The sequence below is a fragment of the Neophocaena asiaeorientalis genome, unplaced genomic scaffold, assembly GCF_003031525.2.
Source record: "Neophocaena asiaeorientalis asiaeorientalis breed wild unplaced genomic scaffold, Neophocaena_asiaeorientalis_V1.1 scaffold745, whole genome shotgun sequence".
In the NCBI taxonomy this organism is placed as follows: domain Eukaryota; kingdom Metazoa; phylum Chordata; class Mammalia; order Artiodactyla; family Phocoenidae; genus Neophocaena; species Neophocaena asiaeorientalis.
Window position 1 is genome coordinate 30875 of NW_020175073.1, and position 22846 is coordinate 53720.

At 46.1% G+C, this 22846-nt stretch overlaps 1 protein-coding gene across 5 annotated transcripts in view; it reads right to left on the bottom strand.

The window, feature by feature from the left end:
• Positions 1-1000: 1000 nt before the first annotated feature.
• ATP6V0A4 (ATPase H+ transporting V0 subunit a4) overlaps positions 1001-22846 on the bottom strand; it is a 72509-nt gene continuing 50663 nt past the window's right edge. For all 5 annotated transcript variants that reach the window (XM_024764071.1, XM_024764069.1, XM_024764067.1 and 2 more), the window contains 7 exons: positions 19627-19745; positions 17371-17587; positions 14168-14269; positions 8930-9058; positions 4961-5078; positions 3260-3431; positions 1001-1428 (listed from right to left, as the gene is read on the bottom strand). In XM_024764071.1, coding sequence (XP_024619839.1) covers positions 1335-1428; positions 3260-3431; positions 4961-5078; positions 8930-9058; positions 14168-14269; positions 17371-17587; positions 19627-19745 — 951 coding nt within the window. In that variant the 3' untranslated portion in view covers positions 1001-1334. The remainder of the gene's footprint in view (positions 1429-3259; positions 3432-4960; positions 5079-8929; positions 9059-14167; positions 14270-17370; positions 17588-19626; positions 19746-22846) is intronic.

Genomic DNA, 22846 nt, shown 5'->3' on the forward strand with positions numbered 1-22846 from the left:
CCAGTTCCTGCCCAAGGGCACACATGATAAAGTATCCGAGTTGGAACTCACAGATACGGAGTCTTCTGACCCCAACTATATCATTCTTGAGCTCAACCTGTTTTAATCATTAAATGAAGACTTGCTGAGCACCTGATTGTGCCTTAAATTGTGCTGCCCAAGTCAGGACACCAACGTGGAAGGTGACACGGACGTTGCCTTGGGCTTGAACAACGACACCTGAACACGAACAATCGTCAACCCCACTGCACGGAGGGGCAGGTGGGAGCTTAAAAAAAATAGAGATCTGTCCAAAAGGCGACTTTGCATTTGGTCAGATCTTCTGGAAACTTATTACAAGCTAGATACTATGTGAAACTGCTTTGAAAACTGTAAAGCACTACACCAGTGTTAATGACACTTAATTCTACCAGTATAGTTACCATAAAGATGGCAATTAACCTGAACACAGGCTGCTCAGACTAGTCGATGGAACACATCTTCTTCTACACCTGGATCTTGGAAGTTTGCCAGTGAAGATGCGTAAGAAGTGACTCTGGGGCCAGCTGACCCAGAGAGCATCAGGGTAGACTGTCTGGCAGTCTCCTTTCCGGCAAGCCATTTTCCAGAACTTGCTGAAGCCTGCAGATCTCTTTCTCCAGCTAACTCCAGCACGATGTGCACTGAGAATAAACAAAATCACTGATGATATCATGTTGTCACACTTCATTCCACAGGATTTAACAGTTCGAGCCACGCCAGGGCCAGCTCTCCATCTGAACAGAGAACATTATCTGTTTTTCCTCACCTGGAGTGAAAATTCTTGAGAAAGTCCCTAATCCTGTAAAACTTAGCCCCCGACAAGGAAAAAAGGTATTTGAGGAAGGAGGAAATGAGGAATAAAAAACCATAACCTTTCTCTAGGGTTACTTTGTGTAACTCTATTGTTTAGCTTTGGCCTATAATTATCAATACTCAGTTTTACAGAATAATGTTGAAAAAAGACACCTTAATAACAAAGTGGATGACCCAGAAGTTTAATTACAAGAAAATCTCAGTTTGGCACTCCCCTCTCCCCATTTCTCAATCATTCTAGGATTTAACAATTAAGACCCTGCATGAGGTTGAAACGACTTGCCTGTGTAGTCTCTCTACGACATGGTTAAGTCATATCAAATCCCAAGGCTTACAGATACAATACATGGCTTCCTCCCTCCGGTTAGCGAGAACAATCATTCCATTGACTGCCTTATGCAGGCTGACGTTAAAGACAAGACAAAACTTCTTTCATTGGCACAGAGACTGGTGTAGGAGGTGACTGATGGAAGAGGTGGCTGCAGCCACCAGACGTGCAGCTACTGCTCGGCTGTCCCATCCAGGATTTGTTTAAAGGAGAATGGAGAAAACTTGTAACCAGCCCCGACGTAGAACTTGTTCTGGAACTCCACCCTGTTGTTAGGGGCAAGGAGAAGGGGGTTTGAACACATAAACAAGAGGCTGGCAGCTGGAGGGGAGAGGCTGGCAGAGCATGTGTAAAATCAAGCACCAGGTGACAAAGGCGCCCCAGGCTGGCAGCCACCACAGGAATCCTCTGAGGCTTTTTTTTTTAATCCTTCTCTTGCCTCCCTCTTACACCTTTCCCTCCCCCGACCCCACTTCTTCCAGGCCTTTGCTAGTGGCCTCAGGGACCAGAGCATGACCTCCCCCAGCTCCCAGCAGCCGGGAAGCCCTCGCTAGGCAGTACCGGATAAGGAGCTGGTGATGAGACAGCGTGTCACCAGGCTGTATGAGGTTTTTTGTTTCCATCGTGATCTTAAACTGTGGGGCTTACGTGATTGCAGAACCACCAGAGCCTTGACATTATATATATATAAAGAAGATGTTGGGGGTAGGAGTTTAGTAATTTATTTATTTATTTTTGCTGTGTTGGGTCTTCATTTCTGTGCGAGGGCTTTCTCTAGTTGGCAAGTGGGGACCACTCTTCATCGCAGTGCGTGGGCCTCTCACTATCGCGGCCTCTCTTGTTGTGGAGCACAGGCTCCAGACGCGCAGGCTCAGTAGTTGTGGCTCACAGGCCCGGTTGCTCCGCGGCATGTGGGATCCTCCCAGACCAGGGCTCGAACCTGTGTCCCCTGCATTAGCAGGCAGATTCTCAACCACTGCGCCACCAGGGAAGCCCTTGACTTATATTTTTATAACTTACATAACAGATATCATGTATGATCATTTCCGCTTTATTATACTGCAGAGTTCATTTCTTTAATGAAACGGGGAGAAATGATGTTACAGCCTCGGGCGGGGGACCCTGTGATTCTCTCAACAGGTGAAGTGTAAAACCTTTCCTTTATGAACAGTGGCCACAGAGGGAGGGAGGAAGCCCCAGGGTGGCTGAGGACAGTCTGGTTCAGGATGCATAGGAGCCCTGATGCTTCAGTATGGACAGCACACTCAAAACTCTTGGCTGAAATGTGACTTGGGAGAGAGAGAAGCCGAAACAAATGTTTTCATATTCGTCAGCCCAGTGATGGCCGACAGTCTCTGGACACATCTGTGAATGTAAAGGGCCTCCAGTGAGTGCCTTCCTCCTGCTGGGTACCCTCCCTCTGTTTCCACTTTCCAAGAGTTTAGTCGCGGGACTTCCCTGGTGGTCCAGTGGTTAAAAATCTGCCTTCCAACGCAGGGGACGTAGGTTCGATCCCAGGTCGGGCAACTAAGATCCCACATGCTGCAGGGCAACTAAGCCCATGCGCTGCAAACACTGAGCCCACACCCCACAGCTAGAGAGCCCGCGTGCCACAACTAGAGAAGCCCACATGCCACAACGAAGATCCCGCGAGCTGCAACTAAGAATCGACGCAGCCAAATAAATAAATAATTAATTTAAAAAGAAAAAAGAGAAAAAAAAAACAGTTTAGCTGTCTGTTCTGTTGGTATAACTCCAGCACTCAGCAACAAAGGCCAGACATCCCAGATTTGCTCAGCATTGCCCTCTGTGAGCCCTTCAGATCCGTCATCTTACCAACAGTTGAAGCCAATTATAATAACAAATGAACATTTCTAACATGCCTTACAGAGCAGTCACTGTATATGTATATATGCTCCCAGGTATTACATCATTTAATATCATACCAACAAGGGGACTAAACTAAGGTTCCAAAAAGGTACGTGAATTGCTAATGTCACACAGCAGGTCAGGATTTGAACCCAGTTGGCTGGCCCTACAGCCCATCCTCTTTCCCTAGAGCACACTGAGAGCATCTACCCTACAACCAGTTCTTACCAGTGCAGCCGCAGGGCGTGCAGGAAAGCCGAGAGGCCCTCCATGATCAGAAGGATGGCTACCGTCAGAACAGCAAATATGGCAAAAATGATGAAGACCCCAATCAGTCCTCCCCAGCCTTGCACGCGAAGGCCAATGTTCATCACCATGGTCCAGAGCACTTCAGACAGTTCTGCAAGATGCAAGAGAAACATTCTCAACCACACGGTTTATCTGGCAAATGCAGACTATTCTTACACCATAATCCTGGACCTGCACACCCTACGACTCAGCAACTCCACTCCCAGGTGGAGAACGCGGTCACGTGTGCCCTAGGGTACCTGCGTGAGACTGTCTACACAGCTTTGGAGGAGCTTCCATCAAGAGGACAAGTATAGGATGGCATATTATTCACCAATGAAAGTGAGCAGACCATAGCTACGGGCAGCAACGTGAATAAATCCGAGTAACATCATCTTATGCCAAAGAAGCAAAACACAAAAGAATACATGTACTATGATTTGATAGCCCCTCTAATTCATATATTAAAGCCCTAACCCCAAAGTGATGGTACTCGGGAGATGAGGGTGGGATCCTCATGATGGGATTCGTGCCCTTATAAGAAGAGATACCAGAGAACCCCCCACCCCTTCCAGGGAGATACTGTAATTACAGGAGTTTGTGCGAGGAAACAAACACAGCCAGAGCAGTCAAGACCACGCTAACGCTGAGCACGTGCTTTTCTGCTGTAAGTCAACAATCAGGCTCACTTTCACTGCTTTGCTTTCTATCCCTTTAGCACACATTTTGGCCTGGCTTCTCTGTTCTTGGCATTAGGCCCAGTGCTGGGAATGCAGAGATAAAAGTCAGGGTCCTTGCCTTTCAGGAAATGAGAGTCTAGTAGGGAGACAGGCTAATGAGACAGAATTACAATCGGTGCTAGGATAGGGGCACCTCCAGAACCCAGGGGAAGGGCACCTTCCAGACTGGGGGCCAGGGAGGAAGACTACCCGGGAAAGGTGCTAGCTAAGCTGAGTTCTGAAGGAAGGATGAGACATCAGGTGGGGAGAGAGTGAAAGAAGGGAAGAATTTTACAGGCAAGGGAGCTGCAGGGCAAACACACAGAGGGGCCCAGCTAGTGTGGCATCTTCGGGAGCCTCAGTGCAGTTCCTGTGGCCACTGCACATGAAATGGGGAAGTGGGTGGGGGTAATCGGGAGCCGGTGGGGCATGGAGGGAAATACCAAGAGACAAGACTGGAGAAGCGGGCAGAAATCAAGAGGGGTTTTACAAAGTAATTTGATGAGTCAAGATTCCAGACTTAAGTCATTCTTGGGGCTTGAATCTTTATACCAAGAGATGCAAGGGGCCTGTAGAAACTAGGAAAGGCAAGGAAATAGATTCTCCCCAAGAGCTTCCAGAAAAAACAGACCGGCCAACACCTTGTTTATAGGTCTTCTGGCCTCCAGAACGGTCAGATAGTCAATTTCACAGTGCTCTGAGCTGCCACATATGTGGTAGTTTGTTACAGCAGCAACTGGAAGCTGATACAGAGGGTAACCATTCCAGCAAGATGAAGCCAGACCCACTGAAAAAGGTCACTTCTACTACGAAAGAAGAGCCATTCTTCTGGTCAGCGCACCAGAGATGACCCAGAAGTACGCTGCGTCTGTTTCCAAAGGGACAGGCAATGGTGACCCTGCCACGCGGCCCGCTCACTCACGTGCGTGCGCCAGGCTGAGGGCCCAGAGCCGGAGGTAGGAGGCTGTGTTGGAAATGCAGCCCAGGCAGTACTCAATCGTGTGGATGGCCTGATGCACAAAGATGTCTCCAAAGCTGAACTGAAAGAGAGAATTTGTAATGCTATTTCATTAAGTACCTTCTACTCAGACGTATTACAAATGATACCACGGACGAATAAGGCCTGGACTCTGCTGTTAAGACATTTCCAGTTGAACGAGGGGGAAATGGGTATTAATATACTTGTAGAAACAGAATGAGCAGCCCACAGTAGGACATGGTGTGTGTGCGGTAACATTTCCCAGAAATGGCTGAAAAGAGCTCAAAGCAGCAGAGTGGTTGGTTGGTAAGGGGAGCTGAGATTTGTGCTGAGCCGTGAAGAACAGGGAAGGAAAAAGAGAAGCCAGTTCATTCCTGGTAAAGAAAATGACTCCGGGTAAGGAAAAGGCAGGTGGTTGGGAGCATCACGAAGGTAAGTGTGGGAGAAAAACCATTTGGCTCTCGACGGGGAGCTTGCTGAGGTGAGGAAAGACTCAGCTGTGGAAGCCGTGGGAAAGGCAAGGATGGACGCAATCGAGAAAACCACCCAGAGTCATGAGGAACCAGTAGAAGTATCTCAATAAAATAAAGAAATATTGGAGGCAAGATTAATCTGGTAGAAAAATGGATCAGGGAAAGGACAGCCCATAAGCAAAAAAAGCCAACTTGTTGATTATGTTAGTAATCCAGGTATGAGGGGAAAAGGAACAGTGCAAAGACAGCAATAGATCATTCTTTTCTTTCATGTACTCTGATGTTATGAGGGAAACAATCTGACTGGCACCATCCCTGCCCTGAAGCAGCTCACCACCCAGCAGGGAGAAGATGCAAACAGACAGTTACCACACATCAGCACGGGAACTGCAATAACCAAGAATGCAGGGGTGTCGTGGGAACACAGAGAAGGGTCCCTCACCCCGCAGGGCCAGGGTCATACAGGGCTCTGAGGTCCCTGAGCCCGAATGGGTGAAAGAATGGCACTGGCGGAAATGAATAAATTGGAGAAGGGGAGTAGCTGATTCCCAGACGTGTTGCATTGCAGGTGATAGCTGGCCATACAGGCTGAATCTCTCAGCACAGACCAGCAGAGGCAGAACAGGGTCAGAGGAAAAGTCTGGGCTGGAAAGGGACACCTGGGACCACAGCTGTGCGAGGAGTGAGAGTGGGAGCTACGAGGACCGAGAAGATGAACAAGGGGAAGATCATGAGAAGAAGAGCTGCCACCCTTAGGAAACATCTCAACTCGGAGATAAGAAAGAAGGAAATTGATGATGAAATGAAAAGGTCAAAGAGCTGGGAGCAGTCACAGGCTGCGGTCCAGGACGTCAAGGATGGAGGGATATACAGGAAGAAACGGGGGTTGTGGTCACTGGGGGTTGTAGTCAGATGCTATGGGGTAAAGACCAAAATCAGTGCCTCCCCTCCCATTCATCAGTGAAAACAGCAGAGAGGAACTGAAGGGGCGGGGATGGGCAGAGGTGGAGAGAGTGGGTAGAGAGAGTCACAGTAACAGAGGAATGTCTGGTGAAGAATGAACCTCAGCCAAAGAGAGGTCTGGCTTTGCCCTGGCTCCTGGGAGGCAACCTCTAAACGCCTGGCATTTCCCAAGTGAAAGAAACGTCTGATATTCATGGTCTGTCCCTGGGACCACACCTCACCACTTTTGCGAATGAGGTGTCTATGGTGGGCACTTGGTAGTTTAAGTGGGAGCTGGCTTCACGTGGTTAGAGAGTTGAGACTTTCAGCCACACATTATCAACCCAAACCCATCTCCAGGGAGGGGATAGAGCTGGAGATTGAGTGCAACCACCTGGATTGCACTTGGGTCAATCACACCTACATAATGACACCCCAATAAAACATCAAACACAGAAGCTCATGGGAGCTTCCTGAATTAACAATACGATAATACTGCCACATGTCAATGCTGGGAGAGTCATGCATCCCTAAGAACACAGAAGCTTTGCATCTGGAACCTTCCCAGTGTCAGATTCTGCTTACTTGTGTCTTCCTCTGGCTGGTTCTGATTTGTAGACTTTTGTTGTAAGTAAAACTGTAATTGAAAGTAGAGCATTCTTCTGAGTTCTGTGAGCTGTCTACAAATGACTGAACATGAGGGAGTCTGAGGGGACCTCCAGACTTGTGGGTGGTGTCAGAAGTGTTGGGTAGACTTGGCAGTCTGGAGAACTGGGCCCTTAACCTGGAGTTTGGCTAACTCCGGGTGCGGACAGAAGTGGGACAGGACCTGGAGGGGGAAGCAGAGTCGAGCCTGTATGTGCCTTGTGCTGGGAGACCCAGGCATTATTGTACTGGGGGAAGAGCCGTCAAATGGAGCCTGAAGCTGCCCCCAGTGAAGGCAGCTGGTTCACGAAGGTGGCAGGTGAACATTGACCGGATATATACCGAGGCCACGAGGAGGATGGATGAGGAAGGTTGTACTGGACAGGCTGGGACTTGATGAGTCAGAAGATGTGTGGGTTGGATTCTAAAACATTCCAGCAGGTCTGACAGACCTAGTAATACCAATCGCCATGAATATGGGTTACTCTCTGTACCTGGAATCTTGTTGGGAAAACTTTCCATGATCCAGATTTTTCATTAATTCTAATTGACTATTCATTGGTGCAGATGAATACCTGTTGGTTTTTTTAAAGTAATTAACACCACAGACGGAGTTATTTATAGCATTTCTCAGGCCTCAGGAATCCTGTCCCCACTCCAGAATTAGAACAGAGCTTGGGTTAAAACCCCCTGCCCGGGGTTCAGGACCGTGGGTGACTTCAGTCATGGTATAAAAACAGCCAGCCGTCTCGTCTGGGAAAACATGGTAAATTCCTGAGCGGGGAGTGGCTGCCCTTGGATAGAAAGGAACAGGGAGGGAGGAGAGAAGAACACATGAATTTGTGACTTCCCTTGAGAGGCAGACAATATTACAAAGATAAGTGAACAAAGAAGAGACTGAGCCAGGGTTGAGGCCAGAGGCGGCGATGGCATCTGAGGCTGCTTACGCTGGGGAGGAGGACTGAGAATAAATAACCCACTTCTTTTTTATTATTATTATTATTATTATTTTTTTTTTTGCGGTACGCGGGCCTCTCACCGTTGTGGCCTCTCCCGTTGCGGAGCACAGGCTCCAGATGCGCAGGCTCAGCGGCCATGGCTCACGGGCCCAGCTGCTCCGCGGCATGTGGGATCCTCCCGGACCGGGGCACGAACCTGTGTCCCCTGCATCGGCAGGCGGACTCTCAACCACTGTGCCACCAGGGAAGCCCCATAACCCACTTCTTGCTTCAATATAAGGGACCAGACTTGGCCTCTGCTCTCATGAGTGAGGGTCACTGATGGGAAAGATCATCATAAATTTGGCAGACTCCCAGGGGCTCAGTTCTGAGCCAAGGAGACCTCAGTAACATTTAGGACCTTCTATGTCACTAAATGTGAGGCTGATATTCACCTCATACTCACAGATAGAGCGGCACCTGGGCGAAATTATTTAAAAGGCTCCCTGACTGGTTAGTAAGTAGTTGTAAGCTTAAGTGACCCCCCTTTCCTGGGACCTCCCCAATTTCCCATGACTCAGTGATGACAGGGTTGCCACCAGCAGGGTCCTCCCAACCCTCCCAGCTCTACTGCCTAAGTCCGTTCTGATTGGCTGGTGCCCACACGCTTACTGGCTGTTAAATACGTGAGCACCATCCCTGACTAGATCTGGCTTCTAGAATCTGTACAAACTGGAAGTCTTCATAGGGTGTCAAGTCCCAAATACCTCTTCCCTCTTCTTTAGATAAGCAATTAATTTTTTGGCCATGCAGCTCATGGGATCTCAGTTCTGCAACCAGGGATCAAACCTGGGCCACGGGAGTGACAGCACCAAATCCTAACCACTAGGCCACCAGGGAACTCCCCCAGATACCTCTTCATCGTGGTCATCCTGAGCCCCATGGGCACCTGCAGAAGCCCTGTGGCCAGGGCTCACGGAAGGATTGGAGTTGTCACCTTCAATGTCCTCGGTGGCATCTTCTTGGATCCTGGAGGCCTGTAGCTTTCAGCAAATAAGAAAATGCAGTGTCAAATTCACCCTTCGAATGACAAAACTTCTATATAAAGGCTCTCATTAAATATTAGCCATGTCCCAGATACTGTTCTAAACCTTCTATTCAATCTTTTTATGTAAGCACAATTATCACCCCCATTTTACAGAGAAGTAAACTTAAGTAACAGAAAGGTTAAGAAATGAGCCCAGGACTGCACAGCTGGTAAGGCTAGTTAGTGGCAGAGCCAGGATTCAAATCCAGGCAGTCTAATTCCAGGGCATGTGCTTTTCTCCACTGTGTTCCAGAATGTGCCAAATTAATCACACTCTTTACAGGAAACCAATCGTCGTGTGACCCAAACAGCCAGATTTCTACAAGCAAAATTAAGAGAGATTAATGACTGCTATGGTCTGAATGTTTGTGCCCCCCCCACAAAATTCATGTTAAAATCCTAACCCCCAAAGATGAAAGTATTAGAAAGTGGAGACTTTGGAAGGTACTTAGGTCATGAGGGTGGAGCCCTCGTGAATGGGATTAGTGCCTTATAAAAGAGGCTTCAGAGAGCTCCCGAGCTCGTCCCATCAGGTGAGGACACAGAGAGTTGTCAGCAGTGAACCAGGAAAGGGGCCTCACCAGAAGGTGACGATGCTGACACCTTGATCTTGGACTCCTAGCCTTCAGAACTGTGAGCAATAAATTTCTGTTGTTTTAGCCACCCAGTGTGTGGTATTTTGTTACAGCAGCCCAAACGGACTAGACAATGACTTTTCCAACACAAATATACTTTTTAAAGTAAAAACATCACTTTATGAAAATAGCTAAGAAAAAAATTCAAGGAAAAAAAAAATCTAGGTGTAGTCACCATTCAATTTGGCCTGGTTTTCTCCTTGAGTCTGAAGAAAATATTTCTTTCAAGTCACTGTGAAATTTAATGTCCCACATCCAAAGTTTTTCCTAGAATAATTTCACGGGTGGCATATTGCAAATTAGGCATTAAAGTGTCTTTTCCATTCTTTCTTCAGCAGGTCTGAACCTGATATTTGCAGATCTTTGGGCAAAGGTACAAATGAAAGCCCACATGCCATATGTTTAAATATTTAATAGTTAGAAATCAAGCCAACAAACTCCTAAATAAAATATGTTTTGGTGTCTGTCTTGATAAATAAATTCTCACAAGAACTTGGAAGGCCAGGTTCAAATTCAGCATCCCACACCAGGACATGGCAGCATGGGAGAGCTGGCCCTGCACCCCGGTGTATGACCCTTCCCTTCTCACCTGTGATTTCATCTCACAGCATAAGGGCCGTGGCCTCGTGTGCACATGCGTGGACACTCCCACCCAAATGTCTACGTTCCACCCACACTCCCTCCTTGGGAGTCCTGCTGCCCCTTGGCCACACCAGGGTCAGTGGTACCCAGTCCGGTGCTGTGGTTGGCCCTTTTTATGCCCTGGAAGTGGGCTTGTGTCCATCTGGACAGGAATTCCAGGGTGCTGGGTACCAAGAGGGGGCTCTGGGTAAGCCTTTCCCCTTGGCCCATGGTTCCTTGCCCCATGGTGAGAAAATGGGGCTCAAGTTAACATTACTTTGTCTTCTTGAAATCCTATTTTCTCTCCCCATCAACTTAAGGAAGAAAATACCAAAGAAGAAACAGAAGACAGTTTTTCCACTTCCATCTTTAAATGCTAGCCTCTTCTGGTCATATCCTGAAATTGGTTCAAATCAGCATGAACAACTGTGTAGAAGTGTGACACTGGGACTCTGTGGATCTTACTGACTCTTCTTCCCATTCAAAATATACTTTGCAATCCCCCTGACTAAACATCTCACAATGTTTGAGCTGGATGCCGTCTGAAATAAAATAGGAATCAATTTTAAATGAGTTACTTGCAACTGTCTAAAAACACATAAAACACATGTGCACAAAGACAGACACAAGGATGTTCACAGCAGCACTATTTGTAATTACTAACAACACTGGAAAAAAGCCAAATAACTATCAATATACGAATGGATAACCAAATTGTGGTATATTCACGCAAGGGAGTACTATAATACATAGCTATCTCACACGCACACACACACACACACTCACACACACACACGCACACACAATCTCTCAAACATAACACTGGATGAAGGAAGCCAGACCCAGACGAAGGCGCGGTGTATGGTTCCACTTACATAAAGTTCCAGAGCAGGGAAGACTAACCTGTGGTGTTAGACGTCGGGATAGTGGTTGACCTTGGGGTGACAGTGACCGGAAGGAAGCACACGGGGACTTCAGGGTCTATGGTGTTCCGCGTCTCTATCTGACTGCTGGTCACACAGATGTGTCCATGTGATGATACTTCACTGATCTGTGCCCTTATCATTTGTGCACTTTGATGTATGTAGGTTATACTTCAGTGAATTTTAGCATAGAAAACACGCAGGTAGATGTAAAGATTTTCAATAGAAATGCAAAGTTACTTCACCGTGACCTGGGATACGGAGTGATAGGAGACCTGGGTCCACGGCAGCAAGTCAGAAGAGGAAGCAGAATGTGGGTGGTCCAGGCGGTCCAGGGGGCTGGCATGAGTAGTTCTGGGGAGGAGGTGTGCGCTCACTGGCTGCCTACAGGGTGCGTGCCAGAAGGGCCACATCACAGGTGGCCCTCTAGTGAAGGGGTTTCCAAACCATGTCCTGCAGGGACCCAGGGCTACAGGGTTACAGAGGAGCCTGAGGAGATGGGACCTCTGCTCATTTCCCCCAAGGCCCATCAGAACAAGTCTGTTTATAATCTCTATGTACTGGACCTCTTTAAGGCTTCACAGGGGGACTTGAGAGGAGGCCAGATAATTCCATTATGGAATCATCTCTTGGATGGAGGTGGAAGGAAATGTTTCTAACATGAAAAAGGACCATGTAACCAGCAGCCTAAGGAGTCAATCGACAGCTACACATCCCAGGGGCCAGGAGGCAGGCCTCCAAGCAGCCTTTGGGAGCCCCTGTTCCCCTGAGTCAGCCTAGGAGGTATCGCCCAAGATGGCAGACTACAAAATCACCTCTACTTCCTTCCCTGTCATACAAGTCATCCGTGGGGAAAAGGGAGAAATCCGTCACTTTGGGCTCAGCCACTATTTAAACAGCTTTTGTGGAGCAAAGAATAAGACAAGCTATGGTTTGAGAGTCCTGGGACTCAGGCGAGCCAGCAGTAACCTAGTCCTCGACTTACGGACAGGTTGAGTTTCTAAGAAAGACAGTTGCATCTGTTTCTGCAGAAAGGTATTTGCCACCTTCCTTTGAAACACCAGTTCACCTATTTGGACAATGGTCCACCTCAACTCTCCTTTACCATCTTGGTCTCTCACCTATTAACCAAACAATAAACAAGTATTCTTTGGTTTGCCTTCCTGTGTATTTATATCCCACATAAATTATATCTCAGACAGGTTTTGGATCTGGTCGAGGCTGGCAGGAAATAGTGGGAGAGGCAGGTGATTTAGAAAGAGAGCGCCACCTAGAGACGAACCTCCTGAACTCCAGCCTGGACCCACCCAGGTCCCCGACTCTACCATCAGCCACGTCAGGGTGTGGAGAAAAGGGAACTCTTACACTGCTGGTGGGAATGTGAATTGGTACAGCCACTATGGAGAACAGTATGGAGGTTCCTTAAAAAACTACAAATAGAACTACCATACGACCCAGCAATCCCACTACCGGGCATATACCCTGAGAAAACCATAATTCAAAAAGAGTCATGTACCAAAATGTTCATTGCAGCTCTATTTACAATAGCCCGGAGATGGAAACAACCTAAGTGTCCATCATCGGATGAATGGATAAAGAAGATGTGGCACATATATACAATGGAATATTACTGAGCCATAAAAAGAAACGAAATTGAGCTATTTGTAATGAGGTGGATAGACCTAGAGTCTGTCATACAGAGTGAAGTAAGTCAGAAAGAGAAAGACAAATACCGTATGCTAACACATATATATGGAATTTAAGAAAAAAAATATCATGAAGAACCTAGGGGTAAGATAGGAATAAAGACACAGACCTACTAGAGAACGGACTTGAGGATATGGGGAGGGGGAAGGGTGATCTGTGACAAAGCGAGAAAGAGGCATGGACATATATACACTACCAAACGTAAAATAGATAGCTAGTGGGAAGCAGCCGCACAGCACAGGGAGATCAGCTCGGTGCTTTGTGACCGCCTGGAGGGGTGGGATAGGGAGGGTGGGAGGGAGGGAGACGCAAGAGGGAAGAGATATGGGAACATATGTATATGTATAACTGATTCACTTTGTTATAAAGCAGAAACTAACACACCACTGTAAAGCAGTTATACCCCAATAAAGATGTTAAAAAAAAAAAAGTTTACCTGAAAATATTTCCAACCGCTTAAAACATACGTGATCTCAGCACAGCCCACTTAATCTTTTGTACTAACAGAGGGAGGCAGAGACCAATCATCTCAAACAGTGCCTGTGTGTCACTTCTAGACTCTAATGGTCCTGGAAGGTTAATCTTCCCAAATCCTATGTGATTTAGGCTGACAGTAAACACTTCGTCACCCTCTGAGTAAACCTGAGGCTCAGGAGAAGTTCAGACAAAGGAGGAAGTGGGCTGAAACTGGTGTTTGACAATAGGGTGAAAATCAGAAAAACAAGAACAGACTTATTTAAACGTGTTTCCTCCTCTAGTTCCCTCTCACCATCTGTAACATAATACAGTAAAAGCCCACAACTTTAGAATCCTGATGAAAACAACTTTCAATACTCATTAACACACTAAAACTACAGTAAAAGAGTCTTATTTTCAACTAATAAAACGACCACATTCAGAGCCTTAAAAGTCATTACCTACCACTTGACTCAGCACACACACCCCAAGCACGGTTTGCAGCACGTAAGATTTAAATGCGACCATCATGCTGGAATCAAGAAAGCCCCAAGGAAAAGCTGAGCTCTGCAGTAGGAAGCATACCTGGGGTGGGCCAGTTCCTTACCTCACCAGGTCCTTCAGGCCCTGGTCAATGCGGTGTTCTCTCTAAACCCCAACTTACACTTGCAGGGAACCCACACTCCTACCCACAGTGAGTGAATGGAAGTGGATGGTGCTTACCTGGGATCTCCGATGACTGGCTCTAAGAATAAACGGCTTAATCAGAAGCATCCACGGCACAGAAATCAAAGCCATAATAACAAAGAAGCTTTGGACTTCTTGCTGTAAGACCAAAACCGTAAGATCCTATCATTTCAAGGTGATTGCACAGCACATTTCACACGATACAAATGGTAAATATGTATCATTTTAGCTGCACTTTATTTGGAGTGATCTACAGCGTTTCAATGGACCCATTCACCCTCCCATCTTGGGCTATTCCCAGTGCAGGGAGACAGCTGTCAGTCCGGTGGTATGGGGTGTCCACTCATGGTGGACACTGGAGTCTCCCTGTCTTTATTCCTTACTCTCCAAGTGGTCCCTTACCATACACCCGCACCATGTGGAGCCTGTCATTGGACAGAAGAGCTCATGAGCCACATCATAAGGGCAGCTTTATTTGTCCCTGGTCCCCTTGACTCTGTTCCGTGGGGACAGTCAGCCCTGGCCCTGGACAAAGCGCTGGCCTGGCACTGCGCTGGTCACTCTGGAGTGACCAAAAGTCCTTGGGTCACTTTAAGTCACAAATTTACTGTCTCCATCAGTAACCTTGTATTTCCAGTACTACTAAGCCCTTGTGCTCTCTTTCAAAACAATCGTCGCCTACTCGCACAGAACTCATTATGGGTGAGTCACCTAACGGGTCCTGGGACGCCTGGGCTGAACTCTCTTTTGCTGTCTCTCTCACTGTCAGAATTCACTCTGGAGTGAGGCGTCTATGGTCTTCATGCCTCGCTGAAGCCCAGGCGACATCCCATTTTATCATCGTGTCACATATTTCCTTTCACATCCTCACCCCCAACTCTTTTTCCTACCCTCCCGAGTCACTGGGTTTGAGGACTGACCCAGAGCTGCTATGGTCTGAAGAACCAAGACTCCTGGGAAGGCTTCATCAGAGCCATTGAAAAGGTGTAGAAATGGGGTGCTCAGAGTAAAAGGGAAAACGCTTCTTGAGCCCTCACATTTCTTTAACTGTTCTGGCCAAGCTCCCAGTGAGACAATTTATTATCATCCCAATTGTAACAAGATTTACCCGGATAACAGTGGAAACATTTTATCTTCTCCATCTCCTACCCTCCTCAACTCTTCTTTTCTTTTATTTTATTCTTGGCTGAGTTGGGTCTTCGTTACTGGCCGCAGGCTTTCTCTAGTTGTGGTGAGCGGGGGCTACTCTTCGTTGCGGTGCACGGGCTTCTCGTTGCGGTGGCTTCTCTTGTTGCGGAGCACGAGCTCTACACATGCGGGCCTCAGTAGTTGTGGCACACGGGCTCTAGAGCACAGGCTCAGTAGTTGTGGCGCACAGGCTTCAGTAGTTGTGGCACGCGGGCTCAGTAGTTGTGGCTCGCGGGCTCTAGAGCGCAGGCTCAGTAGTTGTGATGCACGGGCTTAGCTGCTCTGTGGCATGTGGGATCTTCGCAGACCAGGGAGAAGACCCATGTCCCCTGCATTGGCAGGTGGATTCTTAACCACTGCGCCACCAGGGAAGCCCCCTCCTCCACTCTTAACTGCTCCCAAGAAGGGGGAGAACCACGGGAACACACACTGTACTTGCCAGTCCCAGGTCCCTGTCCTCGAAGCTACCTCGTTGCCATTTGCCCATTTAGATATCATGCTTTTTCCCTTCACAATGTACAAAGCAACCAGAGATGTACTTATCTGTTGCCCTTCTTCTTTGATATTGAAACATGGCATGAAGCAACCAGGGCAGTGTTTGGAGGAGGCTGTATTAGTAACTTACACTGTCTCTTCCAGCTGCATGACGGGAAGATGAGGTTATGGAAACTGCAAACTGTGTCTAGATAATGAATCTTCATTCCAGGGTGTGGAAACCAGCCAACTCCAAATAACATTTTTGAATGGAAAAAAGCTGGAAAAGCCATTCACTGTTCAATGTTCAGTGCACTAAGACAGGACTTTAGTCTTTAGGAAAAGAATTAGCACATGAACTATGTGGTGAATCTGAGTACCGTGTCTCAAAGAGAAGACTTGTTTGGGAAATCCAAGTGAACTTTCGTTTAGACTCCAGCATTGCATAAACGAACCTTCCAGATACATTCATTTAATGCCAATAGTCTAGGGATGGTTCCTACACCATTGATGTATAACAAACAGGTGCAACAATAGTAAGGTGGGATATAAGAGAGCTTTCAGAGCTACATGTCGTCTCTGATTATTAGCTAAAATCATTCCTTACTTTTTCTTCTTCTTATTTGCTGCTTCTGTAGGGGAGGAGAACACAGCTAGGATTCAAACTCATGAGGACGTGTGCAGCTGTAGGAGGAGCATGGCTGTAACTGGGACCCAGGATGAGCGGTCACTGGCAGGTGCCATGCACTGATATTGGGAAATCTAGCCCTAGAGCTTGATCCAGAGGAATTAGAACCTATATAAGTGGATCCTCCCTTAGTGAAAATCTACCAGCAAACAATATGATCAGGTTATCACTGGGAGAGGCCAGAGGAAAAGAACTATTTGTGTTACCAAAAATTAGTCACTGAGATATTTTTATACCCACCTCTCATGGGACATTTATACTTTTTTAAAATAAAATATTAAGTTGATAATGAGGCTGAAAGAAACAGAAGTCAGAATGGCAATAACATCCAACTGTTGGAAGGTATCATCCATAGAAGAAGAGCCCAAAGAAAAAAAGAAAGAAAGCATCTCCAATTAGCCATGGAAGCTCATAGGACAGCATGAGTTTGGTTCAGTTTTCCAGAAACTCACTCCCCACGTGAACAGAGGGATTCTTCTTCTTGACTCTATTTCAATTTTCTTTCTTGTGAACCTTAACTAGAGTTTACTTTTATAATAAAAGATTATTCATTTTTAAGGTGCTATTTAGAGCGTTTAGTTTCAAGCCAATCAATCCGAAGGATTATTTGTTTTCTTTCTTCGCAGACAACGTACAAGCTAATTTTCAACCCCACAGCAATAATCCCTCCCACGTATTACCCAGATAGGAACGGCTGGAGCCACACCACAGCACTGCCTTCAGCACCCAGACATTCATCCAATTAAGACCTTCTGAATTTGAAGAAGCTAACACATCGGGTGCTGAGATGGCTCAGTCTTGCAAATAATTACTCTCTGCAATACCCAAGAGTAGGAGAGAGATTTAACATAATCAAGTGCGTAAAAGAAGAAGAAAGCCCCATCAGTACCTGGTGTTTGTATAGGGGTGCATTCGAAGGGTCGTTATAGTTAAACAGGAACATGTTGATGAAGTGGATGAGGATGCTTGGGGCTCGCCGGGACACGGAGACGTCGAAGGAGCACCATTTGAAAATGATCATGAAGACCAGGTATCCGAAAAGACACAGGATAAAAATCATCTCGGGGATGAACTGCAAGATGATGCTGAGCGTGTTCCTGAAGAATCTGAGGGTGGGAAACACACACACATACCAGACAGAGCACTGAAGGAACACCAGCCACTCACTATTCTCTCCAAATCACCAGATGTTCATTTCTTTGAACCCTGCATCCACTCCCCAGGCAAGTGGCAATCACGCATGGCTGGAGAAGATGAGAAAGGAAGGTGCTTTTGCACAAAAGGTTCAGAGAGAACCGGGGTCTAGAAGATAAAGTCTGAGGCAGAGGGCAGGCTCACATAGACAACTGATGATCTGGCCACAGCTTCCCATGCAGACTGAATTCATATCAACACAATTAATGGTACAAGGATATAGAAGCATGGCTTGGCAGCTTCTCCCCTAAGGATGCCCTAGGACAGGGGTCGGTCAACAACGGCCCACAGGCCAAACTGAGCCCATCACCTAGTTGTGTACAGCTTACAAGTTAAAAATGGTTTTTACATCACTAAATGGTTGGGGGGAAAAAAATCAAAAGAATATTTGATGACACGTGAAAATGATAGGAAATTCAAATTTCAGTTTTCATAAATAAAGTTCTATTGGAACACACTCACACTCGTTTGTTTACACAGAGTCTGTGTAAACAAGACTACAACACACAACACAACACACTACAACACCAGAATTGAGTAGCTGTGACACAGACCATCTGGCCTGCAAAGCCTAAAACATTTACTATCTGGCCCTTTACAGAGAAAGTTTGCCAACTTCTGCTCTAAGACATAGAGAGAGTCCCACAAGACTAAGTTGGGGGACACCCAGTTAAAATGTCAGAGAAGGGCCCCAGACCCTTTGTTAATTGTAAGAGTTATTGGAGGGAAAAATGGAGATCCCATGATAAAGCAGGATTACTAGAGATAGTTGAGGCCAGCCTGACACACGATGTCAATGATAGTCCAAAATTCACCTCCTGGTTTTCTCTCTCATTTAACTCTCACAGCACTTTCAGGCAGGCAGTAGTACCAAGGCGCTGTCATTCGTTTACTCACTAAATAGTTCTTATTTTTTAAGTAGAATCATACATCTATTGGTTTTCTGATTGGAGGTCACCACGTGACTGGCTCTGGTCAATGAAATGGGAATGGAGGTGGCCTGTGTCACTCCAGGTGGAACCTTAAGAGTCAGTGTGTAACTGACCACACTCTCCTGTCACAGCAACTGGCAGCTTCCAGGTGGTGGCAGCCCATCAGCTCTGGTCCCAGTGTGAGGACGAGATGAGCAGTGTCCCCGGTGGCCCATGATGACAATGCATCACGGCCATAAACCACTGTGATTTGGGAGTTGTTTGTTACTACACAGTAACCGACCCATTCTGACTCCTCTATTCCCATTCTATAGCAGAAAATGATCTCAGAGACGTTAAGCTACACATCTATGATCACACAGCTATAAAGAGTTAGAACCATCAGTCAACCTTCTGACTCTAAACTCTGTACCATTTCTTTGGCACTGTGCTGACCTCCTGGCAGGTGGGTTTCAGTGATACCCACAAGCTGCCATGTCCACAAAAGCATCTCTAAACAGGCATATTGGAGCCCGTTTTCAAACATTTACAACTTAGCACAAATATGCAAGTTTGAGAAGCTTTCTATAGATCAATCTTAACAGAAAGAAGAGATGGGAGAACGTTAACAGTCAAAGAAATGAGAGAGAGGCTGCTGCCAGCAGGAAGAAATTATACCGAATGGAATTCAGAATTTGAGGGCACTTATGTCCCCATGTGCCCACTGGTGGGAGTTATAAGCCTGGATCTAGCACCAGCGGAGGCCCTGCAGGCTGGGAGGGCACATAGCACTGTGGCCTTGCAGTCTCTTTCTGAACCCTCAAATACTTCTGAGGTGAAAGGTGCCCTCAGCTCAGGAGAAACAGAGGTGTCATTTCTGGCAAACCAGCTTGTCTGAACTCAAGCCAAGAGACCGGGGAAAGCAGTCCCCATAGGAAGGAAACTTGCACGGAGGGACACAGGAGCAAACTGGGGGCTCTGCCACTGCTCATCCCCGACACGGTCAGACCAACAGGCAGAAAGTTCATTGTGAAACTTACATGTGGTTGAAAAGGCTGAGAATGACACCAAAAACCATCTGGACAATTCCCAGGATAACTGACATCTTCATCTTATAGGAGTTCAAGAATGTTAGCTTGTTTGAAGCCAAGTTCCAAACCTGGAAGGGAAATGTGACAAGAAAGACATGAGACCAGAGTCTAGAAGTTCTCCCAGAGTCAGGGGCTAAAGCTCGATTTCCCCTGAAAAAGTCACTCTGGGGACCACATTTTCAAATTTCTGTCCAGTTCAGCCCATGCATTTTAGGCTCAGAAAAGGACCAAACCCTTTATAAATGCAATTCTCATGACAACTGTGTTGGAACCAATAGCACCATTAGTAAAACATCAAGTAACTGGAAGAAAAAAAAAAAAACCGACATGATTTTTCCCCTGTTCTAAATGAAAAGACATTCTGAAACATTATGGAGAGATCTCAAACTTGCCTGGGTTCCCACATTAATGGTGTAGATCTCTGGCCCATGAACTTAGCCCATCCCCTCTTAATAATACCACCTTTTAGGCTGAACTTCTATAGCACTTTACATTACAAAGTATTTTCCCAGGCTCTTCTCAAGAAGCCACTCCTGTAGCCAACATTTATTGGCACAGAGAGGGACGTGTGTACCTGTCCTGCCCACACAAGACGGGCACACAGGACAAGCACTCAGTGGCTGGGGGCTGTCGTGGCCTCACCCTGGTTAATGGTCCCAGTCACTAACGCTCTTCTTCCCCACAGAAATCTCCAACACCCACCCCCATGCGAATGATTCAAGTCCTTGCTTCTACCTCCGACCCCTCTGGAACTTTAGGCATCTGGAGGGTTTGCTCCTCAGAACTAACAAAGCCACAGGGTCTTCTTTTCTTTCCTCCTAAACTACTTCCTCCTCCAAACTCCTCTGCTTCTGCTAAGGGGTCGACGTCCACCTAGTGCAGCCTCAGTGCACAGTTACCTTCCCCTCCCCCATGCAGGAACCACCTCTCACTGATTCTGTCTCAACAATGTCCTGAGCGGCCACCAGCTTAACAAACACTAAGGGGGCTGCTGGGAAGATGGGGAAAGGGACTCCTGTAACAGGTGCTCAGACCCCAGAGGCACCTCCACTACCCTCCCCATCTGCCCTGGCACTGAAGCTGCACCAGGCTTGCCCTCCACCCTCTGCTTTTTCCCTTTGCCCTCCTGGTTGGCCAGTCTCCACAGAATCACTCAACACAGTAAGGGCAGGGTTACCAGTACACCTTAGACCCAGCTTGGAAAAACTAAAAAATGTTCACGGTTAAGTACCAGGTACATACTAAGCTCTTTAAGTGTATTTATCTCATTTAATTCTAACAAAAACTCTATGAGATAGTTATAAGTATTCCCATTTTACAGATAAGGGCACTTATCAAAATCTCAGAGAGACTAAGTTACTTACACGCCCAAGGAGAAATAATATAACAGCAAATGGAGTGTTTACTCTGTTTATGCAACAGACTCTTCTGGGTGTTTTACCTGTAAAATTCGTTTACTCTTCTGAGCAATTCTATGAGGGCTATTATTATACCCATTTTACAGATGAGGAAACACAGACCCAGAGATGATAATTTGCTCAAAATCACGTAGCAAGTAAATAGAAAATCCAAGATTTAAACACAGCCTATCTGATTCTAAATCATGGGCTTGTAACCATTGTATAATGTTCATTTATTATAAAATATTTACAGACGCCTTTAGAAAGCCCCCTCAGCTCTGATGCTCGAATATTTTGTGATCTGACTCACAAATAGATGCTCAACAGAGTTAATAAATGCAGCTGTAGAAATTTACATTATGTAAAGATCAAACCCTTCATTAATATATATAAGTGCTAATATAAACACAGAAATGTTCCATTAAAGAGATTATCTCTGGGCAATCAGATTGCAGGAAGAGGAAAGGTAAGAAAGGCAACTCTTCCTTTTTATTTTTTAAATTTTTTTTAAACATCTTTACTGGAGTATAATTGCTTTACAGTGGTGTGTTAGTTTCTGCTTTATCTTTTTATTTTTTAATAATTTTTGTATTATATGGGTTTTTAATCATATATATTATTTTATAATGTTTAAAAAGGCCAAAAATCTTTAAAAATCTAAATGTTACTAGGAAAAAATTAATTATTTTCAGCACATCACCTTCCCTTTCACCCTCACATTTTTCTTTTCTTTTCTAACTGGTGGGCAGATGACAAAATTGCACACAGAGTAAAGACTGGACCACTCAATTCCGAATCGTGAAATTTGCTACCCTCCCTTTGTCCATGAGGGGCAAAATTGGGTAGACAGGATTTGCTGATGCATGAGATGGGGGCTGTGAAGAGAAGAGACAGGACAGTGGGAGCAATGAGATTCAAAGGAAAGGAAGGTCAACCAGACCCTAAAAATCACTCCCCTCTAATACTCCTCCACTGCCTGTTCGCTAATCATGAAATTCCTTGGACTGAAGATAAAGCCTTCCAGTCTACAAAAATAACAACTTGCATTTATTTTTAGCACTTTGCAGCTTACAAACAGGACTTCAAGGACTTCGCCTCTTTTGATAAAACTTTGAATGCAAGTGCCCCTGGGTGGCAAGTATAAACCAATCCTGGGTGAGGCTTGCTGCTTTTATAAGGGACAGGAGGTGGGCAGCAAGTGGGAGGAACAGGAAAACTGAAGAGGAGATGACCCACAAGATAGGAGGGACCAGAGAACCAATTTTAGGGCCAGTGCTATTACTCTCAACTGTCAGCAAGTAAAACTGTGGTCTCAGGTTCTCTTCCAACAAAGTGAGAGTAGAGGAAACTTTTATGAACCCCATCTGCCAAGTTCAGCTCCAGACACTTGTGCTCATTTGGGGCACAAGGCCGCCACCTGGTGGCAATATGGTGCTAAGCCATCGTGTGAGGGGTTTTACCCAAATAGGGATGTGTCTTCTTGACATCTCTTTGTACCTGCAGGCTTGGCGAGGAAGCACCTTTGTTTGTTTGGCTCAAATCCAATTGAGGTAGATATAACAAACCATTAAAGTTAACACATTTTTAAAAACTTGTATAATTCTATGCAATAAAATAAAGCAAATATAAAAGCAAATCCACACTTTTCTAGGAAAAAGAGAGATGTTAATCACTGCAAGAAAACGCCAAAGTTGGGAACCTGGTTAGGTTGCTAAATTGCTTATCTAATATGCATACTTTCCAAGCAACCAAGGGCCTTTTAAAGAAGC